Raw genomic sequence first — 22,806 nt, forward strand, 5'->3', positions numbered from 1 at the left:
TTCTTTCTACTGAGAGAAATAAGGGGCTGGAGGCGGAAATAGCTTGAACAAAGAGGTAGAGGCCAGGGAGTGAGGACGGTGTCTCCTTTTCCTGGGTGTTGGTAATTCAGGAAGGAGGTTGGATGAGCTTCCAGAACACCCGTGGGAGTCAGGTGGCCCCGCTCCCGCCTCCACCACGGAGGCGCGGCCCCTTTAAAGCTCCCGGAAACGGTCCCATAGGACCGGAAGTGACCCTCTTTATTTCCCTTCCTCACGTGGTGCGGGCAGGAAGTGACGCTCGCGGCCCGGGAGCTGCGGACGCAGAGGCCGACGGAGCCGAAGTCGCGGACGCCGCGGGGTCTCCGGGACAGGTGACCGGAGGGAGGGGGCCGGGAGCGCGCCCAGGAAGGCGGGGCTTGAAGCCCCACGTGGCGGGGAGCGCCAGTTGGAGCGGGCGGGGTGAGGAGCCGCCGGCGGGGGCGGGGTCGGAGTACTCTGCGGGGGGCGGGGACAGGACGCCCATTTCGGGGCGCTGGCGGGGCGGGCGGTTGCGGGGGTGGGCATGGCCGAGGCGGGCCAGGGGCGGGGCGGTGCCGGAGCCTGGACCGGCCGCTGGGGGCGGGGCCGAAAAGTTGTGTCTGGACTGTGGGCGGGGCCAAAGTGTTGCTCGGACAGCTGTGGGGCGGGGCCGGACGCGGAGCGGAAGCGCTGTGGGCTGGGCTAGAAAGTTTTGCCTGAGCTGGAAGTGGGTCCGGATTGTTGGCCGGGACGTCGGGGGCGGACCCAGAGCCTGACGCCAAGGGGGGGCGGGGCCAAAAGTAGTGAGAGCCCGGGGGCGGGGCCAGGATGCTGGCGGGAATGCTGGGGGTGGAGCCAGAAAGTTTTGCCTGAGCCAGGGGCGCGGCCAGAGCGTTGGCGGGGAAGCGGGTAGCTGAGCCAGAACCCTGGCTCGGGAAGCCAGGGGCGGGGCCGGATACTGACGCAACAAGGCGTGGGAGGAAGTCAGGGGGTGTGTCCAGAAAGTTGGCCCGGCCAATCGGAGGCGGGGCCAGAGGGTGGACTGGGCAGGTCGGGGGCGGGACTGGAATAATAATGAAGGTGGTGGGGGCGGGTCTAGGCTGTTGCCTGGGAGCCAGGAGGTGGGGAAAAAGGGTGGCCGGGAAAGTCGGAAGCCGGGCCAGATTAATGGTCCATGGGTGGGGGGTGAGTCAGATGTCTGGCGGGAAAGGCGGGGCCAGAAAGTTTATCCCCCAAGCCGGGGGCGGGGCCTGAGCGGGTTCTAGGATGTCGGGGGCGTGGCCATGGCATTCCCAGCCGGATTGAGGCTGGAGATTTGCGCAGAGAATCTGGGGCGGGCCTGGGAAGTTTTGACCTTGTTGTTGCTGGTGGAGTATTCACTGGGGCAAAACGTCAGTTCCAGGAAGCCTCGACAGTGAGTTCTGGGCCTCAGTGTAGAATACTTTTGGGAGAGGCGGGAGGCTGTCGCCCTTACTTAGGGTGCTCGAGACGGGCCTAGGACATCCCTGGGAAAGGCGCGGGCTTGGCATGTTCTCTGAGAGCTTGGGCAGCCAATAAGAATGGGGTTCAGACTTTCTCTGGAGCGTGGGATTGGGAATGTTTCTGAACCTTACGTGGTGGAGCTAGAATGCCTGGATATGAGAGGCACCAGGAGGTGGGTCTGGAACTTTCTTGTGCAGGCTGGTTTAAGGGGTTGCAGTTGGAACTCTCTTGAGTTAAGGAATTCGGGCTAACACTCATTCTACAGGGTGTGGAGGCTGGGCTAGAATCTGCATTTGGAGGAGAGCAAGCAGTGTTGGATACTTAAGCAGTGAGTGGGGGCCAGAGCATCCCCAAAGTCGGTTTGACTAGATCGTTTACGTGGGAACTGGGTGAGTCCACAAAGATCATGAAAGAGCTGAGTCTAAATTTCTTTAGAGAGGTGGGAGCTAGCAGTTGAAGAAGGGAGGGAGAGTGAATGCTAGAATTCTCTTGGGGTACAGAGTTTTTTATGTGTGCCTGTGAGGATGAAGTAGATCAGGGGCCGATTGGCCTTAGCCCTTCTTTTCTCTCTGCACCCAGGAACCCTCAGTGCTGCTTCCAGATTCTGCAGGAGGGGTTTGCTCTGACGTTGGGCCTACCCAGCCAGCCAAATGGTGAGACTGAAAGTGGGGTCTGTAGCACGCCTCTGGGTGCTGCGCTTTGGGGAAGGGGGCTTGGGAGGATGGGCTCCAGGGGGCAGACTCTCAGACCCTGGGGGAATGTCCCTGGTGTGGATGGAGGTTTTTCTTTACCTCCCTCAACTGTCTCCCTGTCTCAGGCAGCCGCACTTGATTTGAAATCAAAGGAGGAGAAGGATGCTGAGTTGGACAAGAGGATCGAGGCTCTTCGGCGGAAGAATGAGGCCCTCATCCGGCGCTACCAGGTGCCCTAGCCCCGCCCTGGGAGACCCCATCCCCTCTCTTCCCCGCAGTGAGTTTTTCTCACCTCTCCCTTCCTTAAAACCTTTTCATGGCTCCCCATCACTGTCAGGATAAAAGCCAAAGGCCTTAGCCTAACATCCCTTCCTTCATTCCATTATTCATTCATTCATTCATTTGTTCACAGATATTCCCCAAGATCTTTACCGTACCCACCCCTGTGATGAGGGGTGCTGGGGATATAGCCGTGACTGAGGCAGACCCAGGCCTGCCCCTCAAGGGCCCACCATCTAGTCAGGGAGACAGTCCTGTACTCAGGGATGTCCCACAGTGGACAAGTCTGGAATCAGGAAATTCAGGGGTCTGTGAGAGTCCAGAGGAGGCTTCTGACCCAGCCTTGGGGATATCAGGGAGGGCTTCCTGCAGGAGTGGACGCTGGAGGATTGAGTGGTGAGTAGATAAGAGCCAGTTGAAAAGGAGAGGGGAACATGTTTCAGGCAGAAAGAACAGTTTGTGCAAGTGTTGGAAGCAGGAGAGAGCTTGGAGCTTCAAGCTGGAAGGTTAAGGAGAGAATTGACCTGGACAGGTCAGCAGGGGCCAGGCTGTACGGGACCTTGAATGCCACCAGGCTGAGTTTGGACTTTCCCCTGAGGTCACTGGGGAGCCAGGGAGGGCCTTGAGCAGGGGTGGGACCCGTCAGAATACCTCTTTAGGAAGATGCCTCTGGGTGCTGTCTGGTGGTAGGTGGGAGGAGGTGATACCGGAGCCCAGAGACCAAGGAGGAAGCTGGGGCTGGAACCCTAGTGGGAGAGAGATGCCTGGCTCAGGGCCGGGCTGTAGAGAGGGACTTAGTTACTGATGGGCTGTTGCGGGCAGCGGGACGATGAGGGCGCATTTAGGACAAAGCCCCTGAGTAGGTGGTGTGGCTGTCCCTGAGATGGGATCTGGGAGGAGGCAGCGGTTTCATTTATTCACTCTTCATGTATTCATTCATTTTTAAAAAGGCACGTTGAGTTTCCCTTGTGGGCCAGGCAGTGTTCTAGGCTTGGGATACATGTCAGTGACATACATCACTGACCCCAGGCAGATTCTGTCATAATGGAGGAAGCAGACAGTGAGCAAGACACACACCGTGCTGGGTGTGAATGGGATGAAAACAGAGAGGGTAGCAGGGGAGCTGGTTTCCGTGGGGCGCTAGGGAAGGCCTCAGAGAAGGCAGCATTGGAGTGGAGACCTGCAGGAGGTGAGGGGTGGGAGGATCTCTGGGAGAAGAGTGTTCCTGGCAGAGGGTCTGCTGGTGCAAAGCCCCTGAGGCAGGTTTGAATCTGGTATGTTCTGGGAACAGCAAGGAAGCTGGAGTGATTGAGAGACGAGGTCAGGGAGGTACCAAGGCCAGACCCCATGGGTCCCACAGGCTTTGGAGAAGGCCGTTACTCAGAGATGGGCACCACAGGAGCGATCTGGGGGCAGCAGCGTGATGGGGCTCGAGAGACATGAGCATTTTCTTGTCCAGAGCCCAGGAGAGAGGCCTGGGCTGGGGCCAGACTTAGGAGGCCTTCAGAGATCTGTGGGAGTCCGTCTGGCTGACAGGGCAGCTGATGCTTCCCTACCCCGGCTGTCTGCTCCTAGGAGATTGAGGAAGACCGTAAAAAAGCTGAACTTGAGGGAGTTGCGGTCACAGCTCCCCGGAAGGGCCGCTCAGTGGAGAAGGAGAACGTGGCATTGGAGGCGGTGAGCTCATGGGGGTGAGGGACCATGAGGATGGGGAGGGGCAGAGGGTTGAGGGCTGGGACCCAGGACTCCCCAGCTGTCCTGTATCAGTGGGTGGCCCCATCCTGGCCACATACCTCCTGCCCAGTGACTGTACTTTCTTCATCTTCCCTCTTCCAGGAGAAGAACCTGGGTCCTTCCCGGAGGTCTCCTGGGACCCCTCGGCCCCCAGGGGCCAGCAAGGGGGGCCGGACTCCTCCACAGCAGGGAGGCCGCACCAGCATGGGCCAGGTATCCCGCAGCTGGGAGGGCAGTCCCGGGGAGCAGCCTCGAGGAGGAGCCAGGGGCCGTGGCCGGAGGGGCCGGGGCCGCGGGTCCCCTCACCTCTCTGGAGACACCTCCGCTTCTGACCGTAAATCCAAGGTAGGGTCTGGGCAGCGCCTGGAGCCCTGGCCGAGGTTCTCTGTTGTCTGTTCCTACTCCCAGGTGCACAGCTGTCCTGCGGGTCCGGCTTGTGGCGTCTCTGAGCCTCTGCATCTGGCTCTGTTTCTCTCTTCCTCCTCCTCCTCCTCCTCTGCTCCCGGTCTCCTAGTTCCTCCTGTTCCTTCCCTCTCTCCTCCCGCCCAGAGTGCGCGTGTCCTCTCCTTGTCACTTTCTCTCCTCCTCCTGCTCCCCCTCTTCTCATTCCTCCTCGCCTTCCTTCCCTCCCCTCTCTTCTAGTGCTGCATGTCCCCCCGCCCCATCCCTCTCTCTGTCTTCCTTTTTCTCACTCTTCGGTGCACACTTGCCTGCTCATCCTCTGTCCCTGTCTCTCCTCCCTTTCGGGCACTGTCTGTCTTGTCTGTCTGGTATGCTTGTGAGCACAGGCTCTGGGGCATTCTGTTTCTGTATATTTGTCTTAGTTCCTGGCTTTGTGGGAGCAGTGATCTTTTTTTTTCTTTAATTTTTTTGAGACTGAGTTTTGCTGTTACCCGGGCTGGAGTACAGTGGTGTGATCTTGGCTCACTGCATCTCTGCCTCCCAGGTTCAAGTGATTCTCCTTCCTCAGCCTCCTGAGTAGCTGGAATTACAGGCACCCGCCACCATGCTTGGCTAAGTTTTGCATTTTTAGTAGAGACGGGGTTTCCCCATGTTGGCTAGGCTGGTCTTGAACTCCTGACCTCAAGTGATCCGCCTGCCTCAGCCTCCTAAAGTGTTGAGATTACAGTCGTGAGCCACTGCGCCTGGCCCCTAATTTTTGTATTTTTAGTAGAGATGGGGTTTCACCATCTTGGCCAGGCTGGTCTTGAACTTCTGACCTCACGATCCACCTGTGTTAGCCTCCCAAAGTGCTGGGATTACAGGCCTGAGCCACTGCACCTGGCTATTTCTCTCTTATATGCTGAACCCTGCAGGGAGGCGGCAGGTTCATTGGGTGAGGCCCTGCTCCGTGATGTCACTCAGGGACAGATTCTTGCTTTTTTTTTTCCTTTTTGAGACAGTCTCATTCTGTTGCCATGCTGGAGTGCAGTGGCACAATGTTGGCTCACTGCAACCTCTGCCCCTGGTTTCAGGTGATCCACCCGCCTCAGCCTCCCGAGTAGCTGGGATTACAGGTGTGTGCCACCACACCCAGCTAATTTTTGTATTTTTTTTTTTTTGAGATGGAGTTTTGTTCTTATTGCCTAGGCTGGAGTGCAGTGGTGTGATCTGGGCGCATCACAGCCTCTGCCTCCCAGGTTCAAGTGATTCTCCTGCCTCAGCCTCCCACAACGTAGCTGGGATTATGAGCATGCACTGCCACACCCAGCTGATTTTGTATTTTTAGTAGAGACAGGGTTTTTCCATGTTGATCAGGCTGGTCTCAAACTCCCGACTTCATGTGATCCACCCACCTCAGCTTCCGAAAGTGCTGGGATTTTCAGGTGTGAGCCACTGAGCCTGGCCTATTTATTTTGTAGAGACAAGATCTTGCTCTGTCACCCAGGCAAGAGTGCAATGGCACAGTCATAGCTCACTGTAGCCTTGACCACCTGGCCTCAGGGCATCCTCCAGCCTCAGCCTCCTGAGTAGGTGGGACTGCAGATGTGTGCCACCACACCTGGCTAACTTTTAACATTTTTTGTAGAGACAGGGTCTTGCTGTGTTGCCTAGTCTGGCCTGGAACTCCTGGGCTTAAGCAGTCCTCCTGCCTTAGCCAATCAAAGTGCTCAGATTAGAGGTGTGAGCCACCACGTCAGCCTGGAGGCTGGTTTTGAATGCAGGCCGCCTCTGTCTAGTGTGACTGAAATTCCAGACTCCCCAGTAGAAAAGTGAGTGCAGCGTATAGTTGTTCGCGTAGTCTAGGCCGGGTGAGCCAGCCGTACCAGTTCACCTCTGACCCAGAGACGCTGAGAGCAAATGCCCACCAAGGACCTGCCTGGCCAGGAGGCCAGTCCAAGGAGAGCCACCTCAGGCCTGTGGGGTGGTCCCCTCCTGCACCTTCGGCTTCATAGTTCTCCCTGAAGTGGGGTGTGTCTGTCCTTATCCCCCCAGGAGTGGGAGGAGCGGCGCAGGCAGAACATTGAGAAGATGAACGAGGAGATGGAGAAGATCGCAGAGTATGAGCGCAACCAGCGGGTCAGTGGTGTGAGTGTTCCCATGGTGGGCTGAGCCCGGGTGCGGAGCCTGTGCCAACCCCCTGCTCCCGTGCCTGCAGGAAGGGGTGCTCGAGCCCAACCCTGTGCGGAACTTCCTGGATGACCCCCGGCGACGCAGCGGGCCCCTGGAAGAGTCTGAGCGGGACCGCCGGGAGGACAGCCGCCGGCATGGGCGCAACTGGGGGGGCTCCGACTTTGAGCGGGTGCGCTGTGGCCTCGAGCATGAGCGGCAGGTGGGTGATGGCAGCTGGGACACCCCACGGCTCTGATGCGGACTGTGTGCGGTGGCAACCAGACAGATGAGGGCAGTGGGGCCTCTCCTTATTTGTGCCATAGCACACACAATGTTTTTTTTTCATTTGAGACGGGGTCTTGCTCTGTCACCCAGGCTGGAGTGCAGTGGCACCATCTTGGCTCACTGCAACCTTCACCTCCCGGGTTCAAGCAATTCTCCTGCCTCAGCCTCCCAAGTAGCTGGGATTACAGGTGAGCACCACCACATCTGGCTAATTTTTTTTTGTATTTTTAGTAGAGACAGTGTTTCAGCACGTTGGACAGGCTGGTCTCGAACTCTTGACCTCAAGTGATCCACGTGCCTTGGCCTCCCGAAATGCTGGGATTACAGGTGTGAGGCACTGCGGTTGGCCAGGATTTTAATTATTAAGGATTTATTGTGTGTTTTGTTTCCTGCTGAGGCAAGTCATTCCTCATTGTTAATGACACCGGCATTTGTGAGGCACCTACCAGGTGGCAGGTGCTGTGTGAGGAGTGGGGACCAGGCCTGGGAGGGGAGGGAGGGGCAATGTCCTTGCACTTGGTGGTCCTAAATTGTCCGTCTGTTGATTCTTCTCCCAGTACCACACTGCTCTAGTTGTTACTGCTTTATGGTATGTTTAGTATTGTTTACTGGGCACCTACTATGTGCCAGGCACTGTTTTTCTTTTTTTTGAGACAGTCTTGCTCTGTCACCTGGGCTGCAGCTCATTGCAACCTCCACTTCCCGAGTTCAAGCAATTCTCCTGTCTCAGCCTCCTGAGTAGCTGGGATTATAGGCGGGTGTCACCACACCCAGCTAAGTTTTGTATTTTTAGTAGACACAGGGTTTCACCCTGTTGGCCAGGCTGGTCTTGGTTTCCTGACTTCGTGATCCACTTGTCTCAGCCTCCCAAAGTGCTGGGATTACAGGTGTGAGCCACTGCGCCTGGCTTTTTTTTCTTTCATAGGCACTGTGTTAGGAGCTGGGGATTAGAGTTTTGAGGCAGATCCCCTGAGCTGAGTAAATGAAAACATAGTAAGAGGCCCTGCCAACTGTTGTGGAGAAAAATCCAGCAGCTGAGGGGACAGAGGGATGCTACTTAGGAGATCTGGGAGGGCCTCTCTGAGGAGGTGCCACCCGAGCTGACTTAGTTGTGATTTCTGCCTTGTCACCGCTTCCCTGTGTGAACCTGAGCAAGTGGATGTGCCTGGGGGCTTAGGAATGGGGTGGGATGTGCGACAGTGCCCTGACTACCTGTGCACTGGGGGGCAGGGCCGCCGAGCTGGCCTGGGCAGTACTGGAGATATGACGCTGTCCATGACGGGCCGGGAGCGGTCAGAGTACCTGCGCTGGAAGCAGGAGAGGGAGAAGATCGACCAGGAGCGGCTGCAGAGACACCGCAAGCCCACTGGCCAGTGGCGGCGCGAGTGGGACGCGGAGAAGACTGATGGGATGTGAGTCCCCTTGCCGCTCCCCTCCCGATCCCTCCCTGTTCCCTTCCCTGCTCCCCCCCAGTTCCCCTCCCCGCTCCTCCCTGGGCTCCCTGACCTTGGCCCTGACTTGTAAATCCTGTGCTTCTCCCTGGTTTCTCCTGCTGCGTATGAGTGAGTGACTGCCGTATTTTGAGATGCCGTGGGTCAGCTCAGATCTCAGCAGCACAGGAGAGCATTTCTGGGTTTTTTTTTTTGGAGACAGGAGTCTCACTCTGTCACTCAGGCTGGAGTGCAGTGGCAGGATCTTGGCCCATCAGCCTCCACCTCCTGGGTTCAAGCAATTCTCCTGACTCAGCCTCCCAAGTAGCTGGGATGAGAGCGTTTTTTATGTGTTCACGGGTGAGCTGGGCTCAGCTGATCCAGGCTGGATGCTAAGCTGTGAGTCCCATGGGGCTTGGCTCCTTGTGGCAGGGCGAACTCACTCTGCTCCAGGGTGGTCATTCTGCTGTCCAGGCTGGGGGTAGCAGCTGCCTGGGGAGTGCTTGTGCTGACAGGGCAGATGCACAAGCGGGCACACTTCCCGGTCCTGTTCGCCAGCATAACCCGCCTCACTGGGGCCGGGAAATAAGCTCCACTCACTCGAGTGGATAGGATCTCCGGTGGCGGTGGTGCTCGTGAAGGCTGCTGAACAGTGATTAGACCTTTGCATCCTCCCACCCGCCTCTGACCTGTCCCCACTAACCCAGATCCCTGAACGTCTCTCCATGCCTCACCACCACCTTCTTATCCCAGTGGCGTCATTACCCTCAAGTTTCACTGTGTCCTCGCATTCAGTCAGACTTAAAGGCCTCACCGCATCATCCACATGAGGACTAACTTCCATAGCTGAGAAGCAGAAGGTTCTGGAAGAGCCGATATATGGCAGTCTTGAAAGATCAGCACCATTAGGTTTTACATCACCCCCCCATTCTTTCCTGTGCTGAAGGTTTTCATTCATGGCTGGGTGTAGTGACTCACATGTAATCCCAGCATTTTGGGAGGCCGAGGCTGGAGGATTGCCTAACCCAGGGGGTCTGCAGTGAGCCATTATCACGCTGCTGTACTCCTGCCTGGACCACAAAGCAAGAACCTGTCTTTAAAGAAAAATGCGGGCTGGGTGTGGTGGCTCATGCCTGTAATCCAAGCACTTTGGAGGCCAAGGCGGGTGGATCATCTGAGGTCGGGAGTTTAAGACCGGCCTGACCAACATGGTGAAACCCCATCTATTAAAAAAAAAAAAAAATGCCGCTGGGCGCGGTGGCTCACGCCTCTAAACGCAGCACTTTGGGAGGCCGAGTTGGGTGGATCATCTCAGGTTGGGAGTTCTAGACCGGCCTGACCAACGTGGAGAAACCCCGTCTGTATAAAAAATTTAAAAAATGTATGGTGCCTTGCTTTTGTCAGCACATATTTGAGTCTCCCTATGTTATGGAAAGTTCTAGGTAACAGTGGCAAATGAAACATTTCTGCCTTTGCGGAATAAGAGTGTAGTGGGCAAGGCGGGTAATGAGGTGTAATGTCAGGTCTGGAAAGATAGTGAAGCAGAGGAAGCAGCCAGGGTGGGGGGTAGAATTTTAGACTTAGATATTTTGTGTAATAATACCTTTTTTTTTTTTGAGATGGAGTCTTGCTCTGTCATCCAGACTAGAGTGCAGTGGCACTATCTCAGCTCACTGCAACTTCTGCCTCTTGCGTTCAAGTGATTCTCCTGTCTCAGCCTCCCGAGTAGCTGAGATTACAGGTGCCTGCCACCATGCCCGGCTAATTTTTGTATTTTTAGTAGAGATGGTTTAATCCTGGCCAGGCGCGGTGGCTCAAGCCTGTAATCCCAGCACTATGGGAGGCCGGGGCGGGTGGATCACGAGGTCAAGAGATCGAGACCATCCTGGTCAACATGGTGAAACCACGTCTCTACTAAAAAAATATAAAAAATTAGCTGGGAATGGTGGCGCATGCCTGTAGTCCCAGCTACTCAGGAGGCTGAGGCAGGAGAACTGGCTGAACCCGGGAAGCGGGGGTTGCGGTGAGCCGAGATCACGCCATTGCACACCAGCCTGGGTAACAAGAGCGAAACTCCATCTCAAAAAAAAAGAGATGGTTTAATCCTGTGTAGGGCTTTGGAGGCCCCACAGGGTTGTGGGGTGTCCCTTATGCTGTGTTGAGTTGCAGGATCCAAGAGGTAAAGAGACAGGACACTGAAGAAGTGGTGAAGAGCATCTGGACTCGGGGAGCCACACCACCTGTGAGTGGAGATTGGCGAGGCCCCCAAATGTCCCAGAGCATCTGTGTTTATTAGGTACAAGCAGGGGGCAGGGTTGTGAGTGAGGTCATCATCTGTAGGCTTTGTAATAGGGCATACATGTGAGTTATAAGTGAGGGGACCACCCCATTATGTCACCTGGGGGTGGTCCCCTCACTTATAACTCACATGTATGCCCTATTACAAAGCCTACAGTAGGGGGCCGTGCCATGCACAGTAGTTGAGGGTTGTGTATAGAAAAGGGGCTTACCCCCATTAGGTCACCGAGGCAAGGAGGTGGGCTGTGTGCAACAGGTGTCGTGCGCAACACTTCTTATCTGGGAGCTGGAGACTTCAAAGGATTTCTAATAGAAGGATACTGTAAGCCAATGCAGTGGGAGCTGATAGACTTGTGCTCTTTTAAGATATTTATGGGAGGATTCTTTGAGCTAGCACAGAATGGAGAAAAGTGACAGAGTGTACAGCGCCGTGACTGGTCACACCAGAGGGGTTCTTCTCCCTCGGTTAATTCCAGGATCTCAGGCCTGAGGCCTACTTTCCGCAGGAGCTGGATGCAGGTGCTACACCTCCTTTATCAGGAGGAGGGGCTCTTGCTCCAACCTGCCATACAGCGTATGCCCTTTCAGGAAGGGACGCCACCACCTGGATCTTTGGTTCTCATCCTGGTCTGGCTGTTTTCCCATGTACTGCTTCTGTTCTGTGACTGTTGGAGGCATTCCCCCTACTATAAACTACTATATGGTTATATAGAAGGATTATATAAATCAGCAGTAAATATGTCAGTACAGCTCCGACTACAATACCGATATGATTATATAGAACTAAGCATGCTGGATATATGTGAGCAGTAAGTTATACTTCAAGCACTAATTCTATAAACTAATGTATGATTGTATATGAAGGATTATATAAAGGAAGCAGCTGAGCAAGGACACTGTAAGGTATTCTCCAGGTACCAGTCGTGCCTGGGGTCTGGACAGTTCTCCTTCCTCGGGTCCCATGGGGGTGTTACCCACAATCCTGGTCTCTAACTCCTGGCCTCAAGTGATCCGCCCACCTTGGCCTCCCAAAGTGTTGGGATTACAGGCATGAGCCACTGTGCCCAGCCCTACTGGTTTCCTGGCTGGGGTTTCAGGAAGGCCTCTGAGCGGAGCCCTGAAGGCGGTGAGGAATGAGCCACTGAAAAATGGGGGAAGAGCGTCCTGGGAGCAGGCGGCGAGGCCGTGAGGCAGGAGCTAGGTGTGGGGAAGAGCCTGCCTGGCTGGAGAGGTGAGGACTGGTGGGAAAGGTCAGACAGGGAGCTGGAGGTCATGTACTTGGGCAGGGGTCTGTTGTGATCCAAATTTTTGTTTTGGTGGCCACGTTCTGCATCTTTTGATTTGTCACTATGATGTCAGCTTTGCCCTGGTCCATTCTTTTTTTTTTGAGATAGGGTCTCTTGCTGTCACCCAGACTTGAGTGCAGTGGCTTGATCACGGCTCACTGCAGCCTTGAACTCACAGGCTCAAGCAGTCCTCCCTCCTCAGCCTCCGAGTAGCTGGGATTACAGTGTGCACCACCATGCCTGGCCCTGTGTGGCCATCTGTCTCTGCTCTGATATCTGACCTTGACCTCCTATGTCAACTTGCTCCTCTTGCTACCCTGTCCCCACCTGCCTGCTTACCCGTTATCTTTCCCCAGGTTCAAGGACGGCCCAGTCCCTGCTCGAGAACCATCCCACCGCTATGGTGAGTGGGTGCCCTTCGCTGGGGTCAGGCAGGTCCTGGGAGTTGGGGGTGGTGTGTGCCACGACCCTCCCTTCCTGATAATGCCTGGGTGTTCTGTTGCAGATGACCAGGCCTGGGCCCGGCCCCCGAAGCCCCCTACTTTTGGAGAGTTCCTGTCCCAGCACAAAGCCGAGTCTAGCAGCCGCAGGAGGAGAAAGAGCAGCCGGCCCCAGTCCAAGTCAGCACCCTGGGCCTACAGGTGGGGCACCCTTTCCGAAGCTTGCACACCCCAGGGCTTTCCCTAGCTTGCTGTGAAGGTGTGGGCACATGTCTGTCCCTGTCTTTGTCTTGGCCCTGTCTATCTCACAGGTACTTGGTTTCAGGGGCTTGGAATCTGGCTCTTGGTTTTATCCTTTCTGCCTCACCCATGTCCCCTCCTGCCACCTGCTCCGCCTTCTATCTGTCCCTGACACCTGGGACACACCTCCGCCATTCCCTCAGTGCTCCAGCATGCCATGTGCTCCGGGTAGCTCCTCCCTAAGGAGGGTGGAGTCAGGAAGCCCCTTTCTCCTGTCCACTCTCTGTCCATTCTAGTGACCATGATGACCGATGGGAGACAAAAGAGAGGGCAGCATCTCCAGCCCCTGAGGCTCCAGAGCCCACTCCCCTCGTGGAGACACCCATGCAGGTGAGGCCAGGCTGCGGTTCAGGGCATGGGCCTGGGATGGGGACTCAGAGCCCATGCCTTGCCCTGACCTGCCTGTGTCCCCACAGCCACCTGAGACCCCAGCACCTGCCCACCAGCCTCCTGAAGATGAGGGGGAAGAGAATGAGGAGAATGAGGGGGAAGAGGATGAAGAATGGGAGGACATAAGTGAGGACGAGGAGGAGATTGAGGCGGAAGAAGGAGGTGATGAGGAGGAGGAACCAGCCCAAGACCACGAAGCCCCTTCGGCAGCCAGCCCTACCCAGAGCCCCTGCAGTGAGCAGGCCCATGGAGCCCCCTTCAGGCCGGAGGAGCCCCTGCCGGAGCCCCAGGCCCCTGCCACACCTTCCAGCCCTTTCTCGCCACCCAGTGGCCACCAGCCTGTGTCCGATTGGGGTGAAGAGGTGGAGCTGAATTCTCCCCGGACTACCCACCCGGCTGGCGCCCTCTCTCCGGGTGAGGCCTGGCCTTTTGGGAATGCATGAAACTGGCTGTCTGTGTGTGAATGAGTGCGCTGGAGGGGTGTGACTGGTGGGGACCCTCGGGCTGGGCCCCAGGACCCAGTGTGCCCCACAGCCCTGTCAGCTGGGGAGGGCAGCCCATGCCCCTCTGTACTGTCATGCCTGTCTCTGGAATGCCCATTCCAGGAGCCTGCCCCAGCTTTTCGAGCCCCCTCCCCAATAAAGAATTCACATCCTCAAATAACATTCCCCCAGGTGTGTCCTTGAACCCCCCCCCCACCAACTCCCCCTGGGCCTTCTCTCTTGGGGTGGGGAGATGTCAAGTTGGAAAGGGGGCTTGACTGGGCCTCCCCTTCCCTAGGAGGTGACCAGTCAGCCCCGGCTTCCCTGGAGAGCGGGCCCAGCCTCCCAGGATCCCAGAAAGCTGAAGAGGAGGGGTCTGAGGCAACTCCAGGTGGGGGAGTGCATGGGGCAGGGGGTGGAGGCTGCTGCTTCCTCTTTCTCTGGGGCTGAGAGCTTGGGGGGAGTGGAATGTGTGTAGGCAGCAATGGGACCAATTGGTGAAATGAGAAGGGCTGAGATAGAGATGTGGGGGTGGAGCTGAGGGGCGGCTTTACGGGCCAAGCCAATCGGAATTTGGGTATGTGGGTGGAGGTCGAGGAGGTGGGATGAGGAAAGGATTAGAATTTCGGGGTCCAGCTCGGGGTTTTAGAAAGCACCGGTTTAAGAGTAATGGGATGCAGTGGGGCACGGTGGCTCATGCCTGTAATCCCAGCACGTGGGGAGGCCAGAGTGGGCAGATCACTTGAGTTAAGGAGTGTGAGACCAGTGTGTCCAACATGGTGAAACCCCGTTTCTACTAAAATAAAATTAGCTGGGGGGGGGTGGTGCACGCCTGTAATCCCAGCTACTTGAGAGGCAGGAGGATCGTTTGAACCTGGGAGGCGGAGGCTGGAGTGAGCCGAAATTGCTCCACTGCACTCCCACCTAGGAGACAGAGCGAGGCTCCGTCTCAAAAAAAAACAAACAAACAAAAAAAAGGAGGGATGTTGGGGCTTGGTGTCCTAGGGCAGGAGCTAAAGGTGGACTTCGAAATGGAACTGTCTGGAAAAGGCCAAACAGATGGGCAAGGGCAGAAAACTGGATTTAACTGTGGCTGGGATCAGTTTTTGAGGTGCAGCCTACTGGGGCAAATTAGAATAGAGATGCAGACCCGATCAGAATTTTGGGACCGACGGAGTGCGAGCAAGAGGCCAGGCCCCTCTCTTAAACCCCGTGGGAATAAGATTTCGAATCTCGGACGGCCTCCCCTCCCCGCAGAGTGGGATTAGGATTTGGGGGCCGAACAGAGGAAGGATTGGTTTAGAATAGCAGGCTGGGGAAGGAGAGGGGAGGGCGGCTCCTCTAGGACTGTTTTGGTGGAGGTTGGCGGGGGTGGGAGAGGACAGTTTGCAGCGGCGGGTGGCGCGGGGCCCGGTCTGCCTTAGGCCACGTGTTGGGAGGCAGATCTCGCCACACCTGCGTTTCCTCGGTTGTAAACAGGGTTCTGTTGGGGATGTTTGCTGCTGCATGGGTCCGCTGACAGGATTAAGAGTCCAGGGCCCGTAAGCCGCTTAGCGCCAGGCCCGCAGTGGCCAGGCTACAACGGGGTGAGGGGCGTGGCTAGACGAGGGGGGTCCTGGGCCTGCGGGGAGGTGGGGAGACCGCTCCCCTCTGCTGACTCAGCCCCTTCTCTCCCCAGAGGCGGGTCCCGAGGGCCAGGAGACGGCGGAGATCACTGACTTCCAGAGGGTGCGTTTCTGCAAGGTGGTGGCGGCCCCTCCGCCCCCGGGGGCCGCTCGCTGACCGCGCCCGCCGGACCGCGGCCTCTGCGCTCTGCACTAACCTCCCACCGCCTCGCTCCTCTATCCTCTGCTACCACATTCCAGCCAGGAGAGGGTTAAATGTGAGGGGGGAGGAGCCAGGGTCTGCGAGCTGGGCGAGGCCGGGGCAGTAATCGGTGCTGGCCCCTACAAACGGGGGATGTCGCGGCACCCGGACGGCTGGGACTCCTCCGCATTAGCCTCTCATGGAGGCCCTGGGCGGCTCGGGGCAGTCCCCAGGCCGAATCTCCCGCCTCCATGATTGTACCCGGGCCTAGCAGATAGCCGGTGACTCTTCCGAAGGGCTTGACTTACTCGGGCGCCAGCCCTGTCCTATTAAACGCAGTGCTTCCGCTCACCCTTGAACTGTTTCTGGAGGGGCAGGCTGGGTCGCTGTGCTTGGCGGGCTTTTCCATGGCGGAAGAGGCGGGAGGAAGGGGGTCTTCCTTCACCTCCCTGATCCGTCTTCCCTCCCCCCTCCTGCAGGCCTCCCCGAATTCCTGAAGACGCTGCTGGGAGGGGACTGAAGCGTCCCCACCTTGATGGGGAGGGGTCGTCAGGAAGGGTTTATCTGGATTTCCAGGCTGTGCTCTCTCTTCCCCAGAGCCTAGTCTGGACCCCATGGCTCTAGGGACCGGGAGAAGCTGACGGTGGGGGAGCAGCTGGGAGAAGGGGCGCGTTTGACGTTAGGGGCGGAGCTGGAACCTGGGAGCCTGAGGTGATGCTGAGGACACCTGAAAGGGCGGCTGAGCGTGTCTGGAGGTGGGCGGGTCCCGCGGGGCGGGGCCGAAATCCGGGCAGGCGGAGTTAGAGCAGGGGGCGGGGTCAGGGCGCGGCGCTGGGTCTCCTGTCACGGGCATGCGGCGGAGCCGCCAGCGGGGGCGCGGGCAGGGTGCCGAGTGGGAGCCCGCGGAGAAGGAAAGCGGGGACTCCTGACTAGAGTGTGGGAGCCAGAGGGCGGAGTAGACGGTCCGACGGGAAGAGAGAACTGAGCCTGGCTGCGGCGGAGGGCGGGGTAGGGCCCCAGGCGGGGCAGGGCTCCAGGCGGGGCTTGGGCGGGATGAGGGGGCGGGCTCCGAGGCGGGCTAGACGCCTGGACTGGATGAAGTCCGGGTCCGGGGAGCGGACAGGGTTGTAGTGGGAGGAGGCGGTGATAGCGGTGGTGGGGCTAAGCGCGGGAGCGGGACTAGAGCCTCCGCGGGGCGGTGGTTGGGGGGGAGGTGGGCCTAAGGATGCAGAGGCGGCCGCTCGCGCGGGGGTGTGACCATGCCTGGCGGGGGTGGGGCCGGAGGTGGGCGATTTGGAGCGCGGGGCGGTCCTGCGGGGCGGGGGCGGGGCCTAGCGGGGGCGGGGCCTGTGCGGTCCGCGGCGCGGGGCCGACTGGGCTGCGGGGATGCGGGGCACCAGCTGCGTGGGCGGCGGTGGCGAGAGCCCCGGCGGTGCGGGGCTGAGCGAGGGCCCGCGGGGACGCTGGCTCCGCCTGGCCCCGGTCTGCGCCTACTTCCTCTGCGTCTCTTTGGCCGCCGTCCTGCTCGCCGTGTACTACGGTCTCATCTGGGTGCCCACGCGGTCCCCCGCGGCGCCCGCCGGCCCACAGCCCAGCGCGCCGGCCGCTCCGTGTGCCAACCGCCCGGGCGCACCGCCTGTCCCGGCGCCCGCCGCTGCCTCCGTCTCCTGCCTCCTGGGAGTCCCCGGCGGCCCGCGACCGCAACTCCAGCTGCAGCTGAGCCGCCGCCGCCGCCGCCGCCGCCGCTACAGCAACCCGGGCCGCCGCCCGAGCCGCCAGACACCCGGAGAGACGCCGGAGGCCTCGGAGGGGCGAGGACCCGGGTAACCATCCCTTCCACCCCAACCAGGATCGCCAGTCCTCGAGAGCTCTGTGCTCCACACTGCGGATGCGCCGGGGATCCTTCCTAATGACATCGCCCAGCGTCTCCGGAGTCCTCATCCTGAGGAATGGGGGCCCAGGGGGTGCCGGCTCGGGGCCTTGCTTCTTGCAGCTCCTCTGTGGTCAGGCCGGATCCTCCACCATCAGGAAGACCCCATCCTGACCTCTGTCACCTGCCCCTCCCCCTGTGGGATGCTGAGCACAGAACCCACAGCCCATCTGCCTCCTCACCTCCCTGAATCCGTGTCCATCTGCAATAAACCACAGCCCCGGCTGCCTTGTGCTGTGCCTGTCCTGTTGTCTGTGGAGATGCCCCCCACCAAGTTTGTGTGGGGAACACCTTCCTGGGGTATGGCTTTTGTCTGTCTTGTCCAGGCCGGGCTGTTCCCCTTCCTTAAGGTGTCTTTCTGTTCTTGATTGGAGTAAGGAGAAGCTTAGCAGCAGCAGGACCTTTGAAGGTCAGACAGTGGGAAGGGCTTCCCAGTTTTTTGTGTGCTCGGAGCAGAGGACAAATGTCTCTGGAGAGAAGCAGAGTGTTCTCTGTTACAGTACAGGAGACAGGAGGGGTGGGATGATTTAGGATAATAGCTGGGGTTCTGGGAATTGCTGTTAGTGTGATTATCACGTCAGGGACAGAGGCTAAATCACATGGGGATCTCAGTTGGCTGCTGAGAGGGAGTGATGCTGGCCCTCTTCCTGGGGTCAGAGAGATGAGGGTGCATGGCGGTGGTGGTGGGGGTGGGGGGCTGCTTCTCAGCCTGTCTGGAAATCTCAGAACAAAAGACCAAAGCCCTGCGCTGCCTTGGAAGACTGTTGTGGCCTCTCTGGCCTGCCACACTGCTAGGAAATCAAGGCCAGGAAACTGAGGTCTAGCTGCTGGGGAAGGAGTCTGAGGTGAGCTAGTCCATGTTCCGTCCTGGAAGACTGAGGTCTGGCTTTGGGCAGCACCTGGGATCCGACATGCAGGAAGCTGGCTCCTGTCCAGCCTCCTCCTTGAGCTGGAGGCCTTCCCAGTAGTGGGAGACTGAGCCTCTTCTCTTACACTGTGGCTCTGGGACATCTGTGGATGTAGTTACGAAGGTCAGCTACTTTGGTCCCCTCCCCCTTTACCCACCACCTCTCCCCAGAGGGTGGCTGTGGACACAAGGGGAATCCAGGCAGCCAGCACTTCTTGACAGGCAGCATAGGTGAAGTTACGGGCACTGACAGGGGCCAGACTGCCTGGGTTCAAATTCCAGCTCTTCTCATTACTTGTGTGGCTTTGGCAGGTCACTCAGTTTCTCTGTTTCTTTTTTTAAAAAGTTTCTTTGTGTATATTTTTTGAGACGGAGTTTTGCTCTGTCACCCAGGCTGGAGTGCAGTGGCGTGATCTCAGCTCACTGCAACCTTTGCCTCCCGAGTTCAAGTCATTCTGCCACAGCCTCCTGAATAGCTGGGATTACAGGTGCACACCACCATGCCCGACTAATTTTTGTATTTTTAGTAGAGATGGGGTTTTACCATGTTAGCCAGGCTGGTCTCTAACTCCTGACCTCAGGTGATTTGCTCACCTTGACCTCTCAAAGTGCTGGGATTGCAGATGTGAGCCACTGTGCCCCGCCTTAAAATTTATTTAAAATTAAAAAATTTTTTTTTTTCCGTTTAGTAGAAATGGGGTCTTGCTATGTTAGCCAGGCTGATCTTGGACGCCTGGACTTAAGTGATCTTCCTGCCTTGGCTTCCCAAAGCACTGGATTATAGGTGTGAGCCACTGCAGCTGGCCCTGCCTCCGTGGTTCTGTAGAATGAAGATGCTCATTGTACTTATTTCATAGACTTGCTCTGAGGAATAAATAAGCTGGTGATCTCAAGCCCTGAGAACGATGTCACATGTTGTCTGTCTGCACCACCTGTCCCTCAGGGCTTCAAAAGCCCCAGCTGGGATCCCCTGGGGATAGCAAGTCAGCCCAAAGCCCTGGCACCAGCAAATGGTGAGTTTGAGGGAGGGGCCTCTCCACCTCAGTCCCTAGCTGCCCCGCTCTTTGCTTCTCACCTCTTTTCTCCCAGCCCCATTTTCTCCTCCTTGTTCGTTTCCTTGTTTCTGTGTCTCCTGGCTCTTTTCTCTTTCTGTGTTTGCCTCTGCATCTCAATCTTTGTACATCCTGTGTCTCTCTCTGCGTCTCAGTCTTTGTGCGTCCTGTGTGTCTATGGTGTCACTTGGTATTTATTCTCTCTCCTGCTCTGTATCTCTGACTCATTTGGTCTCCTCCCTATTGCTCTCTGTTCCCACCTCATTCTCTTTTTCTTCTTCTTTTTTTTTTTTTTGAGATGGAGTCTCACTCTGTTGCCCAGGCTGGAGTGCAGTGGCGCAATCTTGCCTCACTGCAACCTCCGCCTCCCGGGTTCAAGCGACTCTCCTGCCTCAGCCTCCCAAGTAGCTGGGTCTACAGGCGCCTACCACCATACTCAACAAATTTTTGTATTTTTAGTAGAGAGGGGGTTTCACCATGTTGGCCAGGCTGGTCTCAAACTCTTGACCTCAGGTGATCTGCCCGCCTTGGCCTCCCAAAGTGCTGGGATTACAGGTGTGAGCCACTGCACCCAGCCCTAGCTTATTTTCTTTCTTCTCTCCCCCATATATATCTCGCCCTAACACTTTCTCCCACCTTGCCCCCCCTCCCCGGCCCCGCACCCCACAGCTTTCCAGTTTCCTAGCCGCAGCAGCCCGCCCCTATCTCCTTCCCTTCCTCTCTCCTCCTTTTTCTCCTCCTGTTTCTCTTTTGGTCTCTATTGTTTAATCTTTCTTTTAACACATTTTTTTAGTTTGGGCACAGTGGCTCTTGCCTGTAATCCCAACACTTTGGGAGGCCAAAGCTGGAGGATCACTTGAGGCCAGAAGTTAGAGACCAGCCTGTGTAACATAGCAAGACTTTGTCTTGACAAAAAAATTAAAAATTAGCCGGGCGTGGTGGTGCACGCTTGCAGTCCCACCTACTCAGGAGGCTGAGATGAGAGGATTGCTTAAGCCTAGGAGGCCGAGGCTGCAGTGAGCTTTGGACACACTACTGCACTCCAGCCTGGAAACAGCAAGACCCTGTCTCTAAAAACTAAAAAAAAGACAACAACTCCCCTCTAAAACCCACAAGTATTTTTTGAGCATCTGCTGTGTGCCAAGGCTTATTTTAAACACTGAATACACAGTGGTCAATACAACAGGCAACAATTCTGGCTCTCGGCCAGGCACAATGGCTCATGCCTATAACCCCAGCACTTTGGGAGGCCAAAGTAGGAGGATCACTTGAGGTCATCAGTTTGAGACCAGCCTGGGCAACATAGTGAGATCCTGTCTCCAAAAAATACAAAATTAGCTTGGCATGGTGGGGCGTGCCTGTAGTCCCAGCTGCTTGGGCAGGTGAGGTGAGAGGATGGTTTGAGTCTGGGAGGTCAAGGTTACAGGGAGCTGTGACTGCACCACTGCATTCCAGCCTGGGCAAGAGAGCAAGACCCTGTCTCAAAAATTCCTACTCTCAATGGAACTGAATATTAATGGAGACACAGACAAGAAATAAAATTATTGGTCAGGCGTGGTGGCTCACACCTGCAATCCCAGCACTTTGGGAGACCGAGGAGGGTGGATCACCTGAAGTCAGGAGCTGCGGACTAGCCTGGCCAACATGGTGAAACCCCATCTCTACTAAAAATACAAAAATCAGCTAGGTGTGGTGGCACATGCCTGTGATCACAGCTGCTGGGGAGGCTGACGCAGGAGAATTGCTTGAACCTGGGATGAGGAGGTTGCAGTGAGCTGAGATTGTGCCATTGCACTCCAGCCTGAGTCTCATTCTTGTCTGCCAGGCTGGAGTGCAATGGTGAGATCTCAGCTCACTGCAACGTCTGCCTCACGGGTTCAAGTGATTCTCCTGTCTCAGCCTCCCGAGTAGCTGGGACTACAGGTGCGAGTCACCACACCCAGCTTTTTTTTTTTTTCAGTAGAGATGGTTTCACCATGTTGGCCAGGATGGTCTTGATCTGACCTCATGGTCCACCTGCCTCAACCTCCCAAAGTGCTGGGATTGCAGGTGTGAGCCACCGTGCCCGGCTGAGACTCTGTTTCAAAAACAAAATTCCTGCTCTTAATAGAACTAAACATTAGTGGGGACACAGACATAAAATGTGATTAATAACTTCCATATGTGTTCTATCAAGTTGTGGTAAACACAAAAGGGGGAAAGCAGGGTAAGGGTGATGGGGATGCTGGAGGGGCTGGTTACTGGGCAGAAGGGGGCTGAGGGGACAGTAAGTGCAAAAGCCTTGAAGGTGGTGTGCTTGGTTTGTTCAAGGAACAGAGAGGCCAGAGTGGCTGAAGCAAGAGGGAGTGGGGAGAGCAAGAGGAGGAGGTGAGGCGAGAGGGGACAGGCAGACAGATCAGGGCCTCATGGGCCACAGTGTGCAATTGTTTTTTTTCTGAGACAGCGTCTTGCTGTGTCACCCAGGCTGGAGTGCAGTGGTGCGATCTCTGCTCACTGCAACCTGCGTCTCCCGGGTTCAAGCTACCTCAGCCTCCCAGGTAGCTGGGACTACAGGCATGTGCCACCACGCCCAGCTAATTTTTGTATTTTTAGTAGAGATGGGGTTTTGCCATGTTGCCCAGGGTGGTCTCGAATTCCTGACCTCAAGTGATCCACCCACCTTGGCCTCCCAGAGTGCTGGGATTCCAGGTGTGAGCCATCGTGCCTGGCCACTATGTGCACTTTGGATGAGGTGGGAGTCATGGGTGGCTTCTGAGCTGAGGAGGGTGTGAGCTGATGGAGACCTCAAGACCCTCTGACTGCTAGGTGGAGAATGGACTGCAGGGGGTGATGGTGGAAGCTGAGAGCCCAGTGAGGACGCCACTGTCCTGGTTCAGGGGAAACCATGGTGGCTGGACTAGAGTGTGGGTGGTGGGGAGGAGAGGAGAAGTGATCAAAAATCTCTGTGTGGGCTGGGCAAGGAGGCTCACGCTTGCGATCTCAGCACTCTGGGAGGTCAAGGCAGGAAGATCACTTGGGCCCAGGAGTTCAAGTCCAACCTGGGCAATGTAGTGAGATCCCATCTTCATAAAATAAAAATAAACTTTTTTTTAAAAAATGAAAAAAGTAAATGCCAGGTGTGGTGGCTCACACTTGTAATACTAGCATTTTCGGAGGCCAAGGCTGGGGAATCACTTGAGCCCAGGAGTTCAAGACCAGCCTGGGCAACATAGCAAGACCCCATCTCTACAAAAACATTTTTAAAAAGCCAGGCCAGATGGCTTGTGCCTGTAGTCCCAGCTATTCTGGAGGCTGAGGCAAGAGGATTGCTTGAGTTCAGGAGTTGAGGATGCAGTGAACTGTGATTGCACCACTGCCCTCCAGCCTGGGTGACAGTGAGATCTTGTCTCAAAAAAAAAAAAAATTCTGTCTGTGTTTATACTGATAAAATAAACATAGCATAAAGGTTACAATTTTAACAATC

The 22,806-nt window shown here is 56.7% G+C and overlaps 2 protein-coding genes across 10 annotated transcripts; both read left to right on the plus strand.

Moving 5' to 3' along the window:
• The first annotated feature begins 265 nt into the window (after positions 1-265).
• On the plus strand, positions 266-17,623 carry CCDC9 (coiled-coil domain containing 9). Of its 9 annotated transcripts, XM_035284310.3 has the most exons (16): positions 266-350; positions 2,059-2,132; positions 2,297-2,401; positions 4,026-4,127; positions 4,287-4,529; positions 6,621-6,704; positions 6,784-6,957; positions 8,253-8,434; positions 12,393-12,439; positions 12,542-12,677; positions 13,013-13,106; positions 13,193-13,580; positions 13,947-14,039; positions 15,327-15,376; positions 15,934-16,462; positions 17,304-17,623. In XM_035284310.3, exons 2-15 carry the CDS (start codon positions 2,130-2,132, stop codon positions 15,949-15,951), a joined length of 1,719 nt encoding a protein of 572 aa, XP_035140201.1. In that variant the 5' UTR covers positions 266-350; positions 2,059-2,129; the 3' UTR covers positions 15,952-16,462; positions 17,304-17,623. The 9 variants fall into 9 exon arrangements, with proteins under 9 accessions (XP_035140201.1, XP_078216360.1, XP_035140198.1 ...); XM_035284306.3 differs by lacking the exons at positions 266-350; positions 15,934-16,462; positions 17,304-17,623 and adding exons at positions 1,121-1,411; positions 1,745-1,868 and having other exon boundaries at positions 15,327-15,805; XM_035284305.3 differs by lacking the exons at positions 266-350; positions 15,934-16,462; positions 17,304-17,623 and adding exons at positions 1,376-1,651; positions 1,745-1,868 and having other exon boundaries at positions 15,327-15,805.
• Positions 16,791-17,623, plus strand: INAFM1 (InaF motif containing 1). The gene has a single exon (XM_035284312.3). The coding sequence runs from the start codon at positions 16,841-16,843 to the stop codon at positions 17,279-17,281; it is 441 nt and encodes a 146-aa protein (XP_035140203.1). The 5' UTR covers positions 16,791-16,840; the 3' UTR covers positions 17,282-17,623.
• Positions 17,624-22,806: the final 5,183 nt, after the last annotated feature.

This window comes from Callithrix jacchus, chromosome 22, assembly GCF_049354715.1.
Source record: "Callithrix jacchus isolate 240 chromosome 22, calJac240_pri, whole genome shotgun sequence".
NCBI classification, from domain to species: domain Eukaryota; kingdom Metazoa; phylum Chordata; class Mammalia; order Primates; family Cebidae; genus Callithrix; species Callithrix jacchus.